The sequence below is a fragment of the Morchella sextelata genome, assembly GCF_020137385.1.
Source record: "Morchella sextelata strain SCLS chromosome Unknown scls_4, whole genome shotgun sequence".
Classification (NCBI taxonomy): domain Eukaryota; kingdom Fungi; phylum Ascomycota; class Pezizomycetes; order Pezizales; family Morchellaceae; genus Morchella; species Morchella sextelata.
The window spans coordinates 96,551-105,148 of record NW_025408619.1 but is presented as its reverse complement, the minus strand read 5'-3'; the positions used below and the strand labels follow the sequence as shown (position 1 = coordinate 105,148).

At 54.4% G+C, this 8,598-nt stretch overlaps 2 protein-coding genes across 2 annotated transcripts; both read left to right on the top strand.

Annotated features, from left to right (window-relative positions):
* Positions 1 to 206: 206 nt before the first annotated feature.
* Positions 207 to 4,661, top strand: H6S33_009954 (uncharacterized protein; the record flags this gene model as incomplete). The annotated part of the gene is made up of 3 exons (XM_044841535.1): positions 207 to 666; positions 775 to 2,619; positions 2,686 to 4,661. 3 exons carry the CDS (start codon positions 207 to 209, stop codon positions 4,659 to 4,661), a joined length of 4,281 nt encoding a protein of 1,426 aa, XP_044697097.1.
* Positions 4,662 to 7,854: 3,193 nt separating this feature from the next.
* H6S33_009953 (uncharacterized protein) lies at positions 7,855 to 8,392 on the top strand (the record flags this gene model as incomplete). Its single annotated transcript, XM_044841524.1, has 3 exons — positions 7,855 to 7,865; positions 7,925 to 8,233; positions 8,320 to 8,392. 3 exons carry the CDS (start codon positions 7,855 to 7,857, stop codon positions 8,390 to 8,392), a joined length of 393 nt encoding a protein of 130 aa, XP_044697096.1.
* Between the last annotated feature and the right edge of the window lie 206 nt (positions 8,393 to 8,598).

Here is an 8,598-nt window from a genome sequence, read left to right as displayed (position 1 = left end):
CGCATCCAACTCCCCTCATACATACATACCTACATACCCTACATACATAATACATAATTTTTTTCTTTTCCTTTACCTTTTTTTTTTTTTGGCCCCAGGAAGGTGTTTGTGTTGTCATCACCTCACATTTCCCACTGGGCAGTGATTCCCAGTCCCTTTCCCTTTCTAGTAAAAGGAAGGTACAGGATTACTTGTGGTACAGACACATGGCGGGCATCACGCAGTGGTCCATTTGGAGCAATAATAACGCTGGTGCGAAGAAGAAGGGCGACCGGGGGGATTTGCAGGACAGCGCATTGGACGGCGGCGGCAATGGTGGTTGTGGTGGTGGTGATAATAATAGTAATGAGGACTTATCAATGAGTGGGGGAAGTGATAGTGGAGGAGACGGAGGAGTAGGAGGGGGGTTGGTGGTGGGTGAAATGGAGGGGAAGTCGTCGTCGTCGTCGTCGTTGTCGTCGTTGCTGTGGTCGGGGAACGGAGAATTAGGGAAGCTACTGCTGGGGGGAGATGAGAATGAATTGGGACATGCAGCAGCAGCAGCAGAAGCAGCAATATTGATAGCTGGTGTGGAGGGGATTGGGGAGGAACAATTAATGCTAATGGGAAACAAACTCGGTCACGACGTCACCTCTAATCTTTTGACAGCTACCACTACTGCTAGTAGTAATACTGCCAGTATTACTGCTGCTACTACTGCTGCTGCTGCTGCTACTATTACGGCTACTAATTCTGCTACTAATACTCGTCCTAATACTGGTGTTACTACTCCAGCCAACCTCGATCTCAATGATAGTCGTAATAATAGTGCCACACCAACAAAGCTCAGGCTCAGGCTAATTGCAACAAAATTGTCGACCGCAATCACCAGATCGCCCTCGCCCTCTGCTGCTTCTTCCGTGGTGACCTCGCCGGTGCTGGCCAGTTTCTCAATATCGAGTCCTCTTGTATCCCACTCCAGCCACACTCTGGCCCTTCGTCATGAGGTGAACGACGCAAATGGCGAGAGCCTCACCTTGCAGCACAGTTTTTACCGTGAGGCAGGCCCCACCTTTGGCGGGAGACCAACCTACCACAGCTCCCACTCAGCCGTTAGGCCTACTACTGCAGTCCCCTCCGCAAGTGCTTCTTACACCTTCTCCGATCACTTAAGCTCTCTTGGCCATCCGGACCCAATCACCCTCCACAAGTCCAGGTCAGCCAACGACCTGTCTCTCTTTCTCCCACTCGACGAATGCCTCCCGCCTATCCCTCCCTCCCTTTGGGGGTCGCGCCAGCAATACGCCTGCAAACACGCAGACACGTTCACAGCTGGCCAGGTGGCAGCCTTGTCCGACAACCACCACCACCACCACCACCACCACCACCACCACAACAACCAGAATCTCGACCTCCACCACACTACTCACGCTCACACTCACACACCGACTGATGAGAATCACTCAATTCTCAACCACGAAATTTCCCCCGCCGTGGTGGTCGTAGCTTCTCCCACCACTCCTCCTCCTCCTCCTCCTCCTCCTAGTGCTCCTCTCCTTCCCCCCCAGCAGGGAAAACCTAAACCTGCACTCGGTCCACCCCTAACATTCTCCTGCGAGGAAAAGATCTCCCCACTCAGCCCCGAAGACGCAATTGCCAGTCCTGGACGTCGGCCCTGCCATGAAACGTCGTCCTCTTCGTCCCTCACATCACCTAAACCAACTCCGTCTTTGTTGTTTGACCCCGAAACCTTTTCGTTCTCCGAGCAACAACACGATCGTTCTCTCTCCACCCCTCCTCCTCGTACCCACCACGTTTCTCCCGTAAACGATCTCTTCAGCACACCTCCGTCGTTGTTGTTGTTGTCGTCCGGTACTTCGGTTGTCGAGCCTCGAGATACCGATAATCGGCCATCGGAGTTGTTGACAGAACTCTCTGGCGACGCCTCATCATCATCTTTGTCTCCATCGTCGACATCATCACCACCATCATCATCATCAGCATCATCACCAGCAGCATCATCATCAGCAGCAGCAGCAGCAGGAGTGAGAACAGCAGAAGAAACTGTCAACGTCAATCTTTTGGCTGAATTCCCCTGGTGTGCAGCCGGCCCCGAAGCGGATCCCCTCGCATCCCCCACATACACGCCAGCTCAGCGCTTTCTCCCTCCGCTCCCGCCTCCACCTTCTCCATCGTCATCTTCCGTGGCGCCTCAGTCCGGGAAGGAACGTTCGGCACTAGTGATACCCACCCTCATACTCGAGCAATTCTTTTCCGACTCTGCGATGCCGAAGTTGCGGTCATCGGATAGCGGTGTGAGTTCACGCACACGCCCCGACCCTCTCCGCCCTACCAGTTTTGGAGGTGCAAATGTGCCAAAAGCACCGTCCTCGCCCCACAGCACCCACAGCATTGGGCGTATGTTCTCGACAAAAATACGTGGTCTATTGCACAGTCGTGATAGGCGGGCAAGTAGTCCTCTCAGCCCCCCCAATGTTGCCTCAAGTATCCACGAGGCCCAATTTGTGTCTGCGTCGGTGCCTTCCTCGCCGCGCACCACTGCGCACTACCCATTGCCTCTGAACGAGATTCATCCAAGCCAGTTGTCGAGGGACTCGACTGAGGAGTATGTCGGATATGGTACCACCCCCACCTCAAACCCGAGCCCCTTGTCGCGGAAAGATTATTCACACTCTGGTGCCAAAGCCGCTTCAGGTCACTCTTCGTATAGGTCTGCGGACTCGCCCACAACACGGACCGAGACAACAAGTCAAGACTCGTCGACAACGACCGATTCCACCGGCATCCGGAGTGGTCGCAGTTCGTTCCAGAGCTTCCACGATGAGAAGAGGCGTTCGGATTCTCCGTCGAGCCCCATCACTCCGGACGGTGATTACATGTTTGCCAGGAGCTCGCCAGAAAAGACCGGAAGCGATAATTACTACCCCTGCAACAGCTTTGATGATGATGACGGCAGGTCGCAGGAGGTGCTTTTTTGCCTCGACGAAGGCAACCTGATGCTTAACCAGGGCATTCCCTCGGTGAATATCGAGGCCCCAACGCCCACGGTGAACAAGCACTCCAGTCACTCATCGGCAGTGACAGCCTCATCCCGAATTCCTCGGCCCATGTCCTCCAGGTCACGCTCGGCGAGCCCAGCACCCCAGCGAGCCCCGAGCTTTGCGGCTTCGATCCGGGAAGAGATTACTGGTCGGGAGACGCCGTCATTCCTGGCACCGAGACCTGCACCAATCCCAATCCCAGTTGCGGGATCTGCAAAGCCTGCCCTGCATCCCTCGGCCGGTGGGTCGAAGCTTCTGCGAACCAGCACCATGAGCTCAAGATCGTCGGCAGTCAACCAGGCCAAGGCACCACTATCACTGACACCCAGGGTACGGACAAATTCCATCACTCGGCCGTCGACAGCCAACCGTCCTGGCACATCGTTCTCGGCCATGTCGATGAACTCCAATAGGAGCATGCATATGCATAGTCCCAAGTCGCCTGGGATGCCCATGGACAACCTTGCTGATGTAGACGAGAACATCGTGCTCCCACCCCCACACAGCCCAGGCGCAGCAGCATCAGCATCAGCCTTCAATCCTGATAAGTTCGCGTCCAGAGGCTCGCGGGGCAACAACAAGCCCAGCTCGCTGCTGCACGAGATCGTCATACCCCCCCAGTTCGACGCCGGCTCGTTCAGGACGGCCCCTGTCTCGCCCACGGCCGCATCAGAGTACAGCTTCACCGCGGGGCTGTCGCCAAAGAGGATACCCGACGACATGCAGAACATGCGGCCCATCGTCTTCAACACCGAGACGTCGGACAATGACGTCTCGATCCCGTTCTTCCCCGTGGCGCCCGCGCATGCAGCGCCACAGGCAGCAGCAACAGCAGTACCGGTTGTGGCAGCGGCAGCCGAGGCGCCCCGCCGCTCAAAGACCGTCAGCCTACGACATGCCTTCACCCGGCTCAACTCGCACGTCAACAAGCGCGGTGCAAACCACCCGCCCATCACGCCCGACATCATCTCGCGTCCCTCAAACGCAATCAAGTACGGCGGCCCCCATCCGCTCTCCTCCGAAATCTCCCACTCCCTCGACAACAACGACGACGCCTGCGAGAAGGGTCACAACCACAGTGGATCATCATCGTCGTCGTCTCGACCCCGCGCAACCTCTGGTGGGACACTGCCGTCGTCCTCCTCGTCCTTTGCACGTTGGAAATCAGGCCACGCAAGATCGTCGTCCAACCCGTCGAACCTCCCGCCCGTGCTGCCGCCCTCGCAGCAGCAGCTGCATCAGCCAGTCTACTACTCCCCACCAGGCACCGTCCCCACGAGCCCCACACTGTCTGCCACCACCACCTCCTCGCCTACTGGCACTGGGGTGCAGGCCGTGGCCCTCACGGACGAGGAGCGCTCCGAGCTCGCACGCATGCCGGGCACCATCTTCCTCAAGACTGCGCGCAGTGGCGAGAGCGCGGACGGCGAGCTGATTATCGAGGAGCACAGGTTGAAGCCGCGGAAGGGGATGCAGGGGAGCGGTGATGCGGGGAAGTGCAGGTTTTGTAGGAGGGGGCCGTTTCCAAATATGTGGGTGTGTTTGGACAGCTGTGGATTTGTCATGTGTAGGGTGTGTGCGAATGAGAGCGTGCAGGGCGGGGAGGCAGAGCTTTTTTGATCTGCTTGCTTGCTGGATACTGGCTGGTTGAACCTTCTAGTTAGTTCGATCCCGAGAAGAAGCTGGAAGTACCTTCCCTCCTTCTTCCTTTATTCCCGTTTTTGACGATGTTTTTCTGTTTATTCTGTAAATTGCATAGCGTGGGTTTCTTTTTTTTTTTTTTTTTTTTTTTTGATTGCTTTGCTCTGTGTTTTTAGTTGTGATTTGTTATTTTAGCGGTTGTGTGTGTGTTATTTTCGGATTGTTCTTTGATTTTCTGATCTTTTTCTCTTATGGTCGTGACACGCATTTCTTTTGTGGCAAGCTCGCGTTTCATCTTTTTTTTGCTCTCCTAAAGCGCAACTTACACACAATTTGGTTACTACTTATATGTTGGCTCGAGCGGTCGTTGTTGCTGGGACGAGTGAGGGGGGGGCTGGGAGGGAGGGAGGGCAGGTAGTATGAAGCAGAAGCAGCAGCAGCAGGGGAAGGGGAAGAGGGGGGGGGGGGTGGAAAGAAGGGCCGGGGGTGGGGGAAAGGATACAGTTTTATGACATTGCAGGAAGGAACAGATTGGGATTGGCATACATACATATTACAGGGCCGGACGAAGGTTTTTTTCTATTTTATTTTTGGGAGGTGGGGCGTTTTTACTTTGTATTTTTTTTTTTCACTTCTCTTTTTTTGTTGTTGTTGTTTGTTGCTGCTTGCTGCGTACGTTAGGGAGATCGATTTCTTTTGTTTATAATTTTTTTCTTCTCTCTTTTCTACTTTTATTTTTTTTTTCCTTTCAAACTTACCTCTTACTTTTACCTTTACTTTATTGTCTATTTTCACCAAAAACCCCCCCCCAATCCCTTTCTCTGTATTTCTTGGGAGCTTTTGTCCCCAACGGGGAGGCTCTTTTTTAGGATAGTTAGGCCCGATATCGATATGAAGAACCAGACCATCTCATCACTGAGTCACGGCCGCGGTATAATTTTTTTCTGCCCCCTCCCCTCCCATGGCTGCACCACATATTATTTACCAGTTCTGAAAAAGCTGTAGCCACCACTGGTATAGTACTAGTTCACACAGCAGCAAGATTTGAAAAAAACTTGCATATCTGACCTCTGACCACGGATCGAGCAAAAAAAAAAAGAAAAATAGGGGGAGGTAGGGGGGGGCGGGGGGGGGGGGCGAGAGATTGTTTCCGATTCCGAGAGTTTTTTCGTGATGCCGGTACAGATATGTGATCTTGGTGAATGATCATGGAGCAGGCAGGAGGTGTGAGCTGAGGTATACCCATGTCCACCCTTTCCACCTTTCCACCGCCGTCTCATGGACCGGACGGATGCTTCTAGATTCATGTCATGGTTCAAGAAAGGCTTTGTTGTAAAAAAAAATTATTCCCAGTTCCAGCTCGTTTTTTTTTTTTTTTTTTTTTTCCCTGATCATGATCTGACCAGCTCTCCTTCCTAGGAGCTCGAGCGCGGGAATAGAGGAGTAGAGAGAAAGAGACGTGAGAAAGGCAGGACGTACGTATAGCCAGGGATGGCAATATCCATCCATGGGGCCCGGCCGGCCATGCATCCTGTGCAAAAGAAACCTGAATCAGACGCAGGAGGCCCCCCCCCCCTCATCCTCGTTTCGTGTTCACGGCCACCCGCCCGCCTGCCTGCCTGCTGCCTGCTGCCTGCTGCGTGCCTGGTCTTGTTTAATATTATATTTAGCTTCAGCTAGCTAGCCTGGTTCGACGTATATGTTCATGCAGGTGGGAGATGTGGTTCGAATCATGTGATCTGCTGCTTTTTGGGGGGGGGAGGGGGGAAGAAGAATTTTATTGTCCCACCAGGCACAGAGACACAGTAATGCTCAGCTGCTGAAGGAAAAAAGGGAAGGCACAAAAAAAAAGTAGAGCTTTTTATCATTGAGGGGGCGAGTGATGGGTTGAGATCGGCCCTAGCTATAGCTAGCGTGAGCGTGGCAAGGTTAGGGTTGGCTGTGTGGGTGTGGGTGTGGGTGTGGGTTAGGGATCCTGCTTGGACAGGGTTAGGGAACAGGTACTGCAGCATCCTTACACATGTATGTAGCTTAGCTTATGCACACACTGAGCGTGTTGCTGGGCTACAGAGCTACATGCAGGCAGCGGCATGTCAGAAAGCTTGGTTGGATTAGAGTTGTCGGTATCTACATGTATGTTCCTGGTGGGGGCTGGACGATAGGGTTCTGACTCCGCTCTGCACCCCTCCCCACGCCCCACCACCACCACCACCACCACCACCACCACCACCTTGCCCTCCTCCGGCCCTGGCCTGAGTAGGTACTCTAACGGGCGGGTGTGACTGCAGAGTGGATGGCTGCGCACGAGGTGACAAGTGCGATAAATGCGAACACGAGTCGTGGGGCTTGCACAGTCATAATATAAGTACCTAGCGCCGTGCTGCGAGGGACGATCCGGAGGCCAGCCCGTGGAGTGGCGAGAACTGGGGAAAGAGTTGCGGGTGGAGAGCGAGCGGTTGGGCGTGCGGTGGGAGCTAGGTCAGGCCCTCCATATCGAGCAGCCCATGCAAGCTATGGAGAGCGTTGTTTGCTAGCTATGTGTGGCTGTGGCTGTGGATGCAGGAAGACTCGACGGGTAATAGGATGATGCTACATGTTACAAACGAGGATCGAAGGCTGTCGACTTAATTACACCCATCAGGGTGGCACGTCTGGTTAGCTATAGGCTAGACCGCCGGGAACACCGTTAATACCAAGACCACCTTACAGCGGAGGGGGGGTTCGGGTTCGGGTTGTAACTGAGAGGTGGGTGTTTGTTTCTATAAATGCCATCAGAGTCGACTCACGCCATTGGATATTGCATGCAGTATCTGTCTTGTTTGGCCGAGGAGTCATCGGGGCGGCGTTGACTGTGTGTGTATTTAGCTAGGCGGGTGACCTGAATCGCAGCTTGGGGGATACAGACAGAGAGGTACCGGAGACATAGTATGGCGAGGGGCCGCCGACATCGGCGAGGGGGTTACTTATATTGCAATTGGGTCTCTAGCTGGGAGATCTCTTCACCACAATAATATTCGCAACCTCCGGAATCTATAGCTAGCTGGAGATACCTCTATCTCCAAAAAGTAGTCTTCGCCACTTCTGACATCTCGACTTGTAGCTCAAGCTATAAACCCTCACCTAACCAACCCCGCCACCTACTACCGTCACAAACACCCCCCCCCCCCCCACCATGTCCGAGACGTAAGCCCTCCCCCCCCCTGCCCTCTCTACAGACCCCACTAATTCCCCTCCCCCCACAGCACCGACTTCAAGTCCACCTTCACATCCACCGAGCGCCGCCGCGCCTCCGCGGCAATGCTCCTCTCCCGCCCCTCCCACATCCCCGTCATCTGCGAGAAGGCGCCCAAGTCCAAGATGGAGGGCCCGAGCCTCATCAAGGTGCTCATCCCGCCGGAGCGGCAGGTGGCGTACCTGCTGCACCTGATCCGGCGCCGCACAAAGATTGCGCCGACGCAGGCGCTGTTCCTGCTTGTGGATGGGGTGCTGCCGCCGACGAGTATGGAGCTGGGCGTCCTGTTTGAGGAGAGGAGGGATGCGGATGGGTTTATGTATGTGGTGTAAGTTCTTCTCTCTCTCTGGGCTGGGTGTGTTGGGGGTGGATGCAGTGGGCTGACGGTGCGGGCGGTGCGTGTAGGTATACGGGTGAGGAGACGTTCGGGGAGGGAACGGTGGAGGAGGAGGAGGAGGAGGAGGAGACGGAGGGTTAAGGGGTCTTTTTCATTTGGGTGGAAGCGTCAGTAGCGGGTTTCGAAAATCTGTGCATCATTTCTTGTTTTTCTGACAGCTCGTCATTTCGGGGTCATCCCACATCTAGGGATGGCCATCTCATAAGCAATCTGCTCTGGCCGATATCATAGCGCGCCATTTCTGAACAGTTAGGAGTTTGTGGTAGATAGTACATGTGCTTGAATAT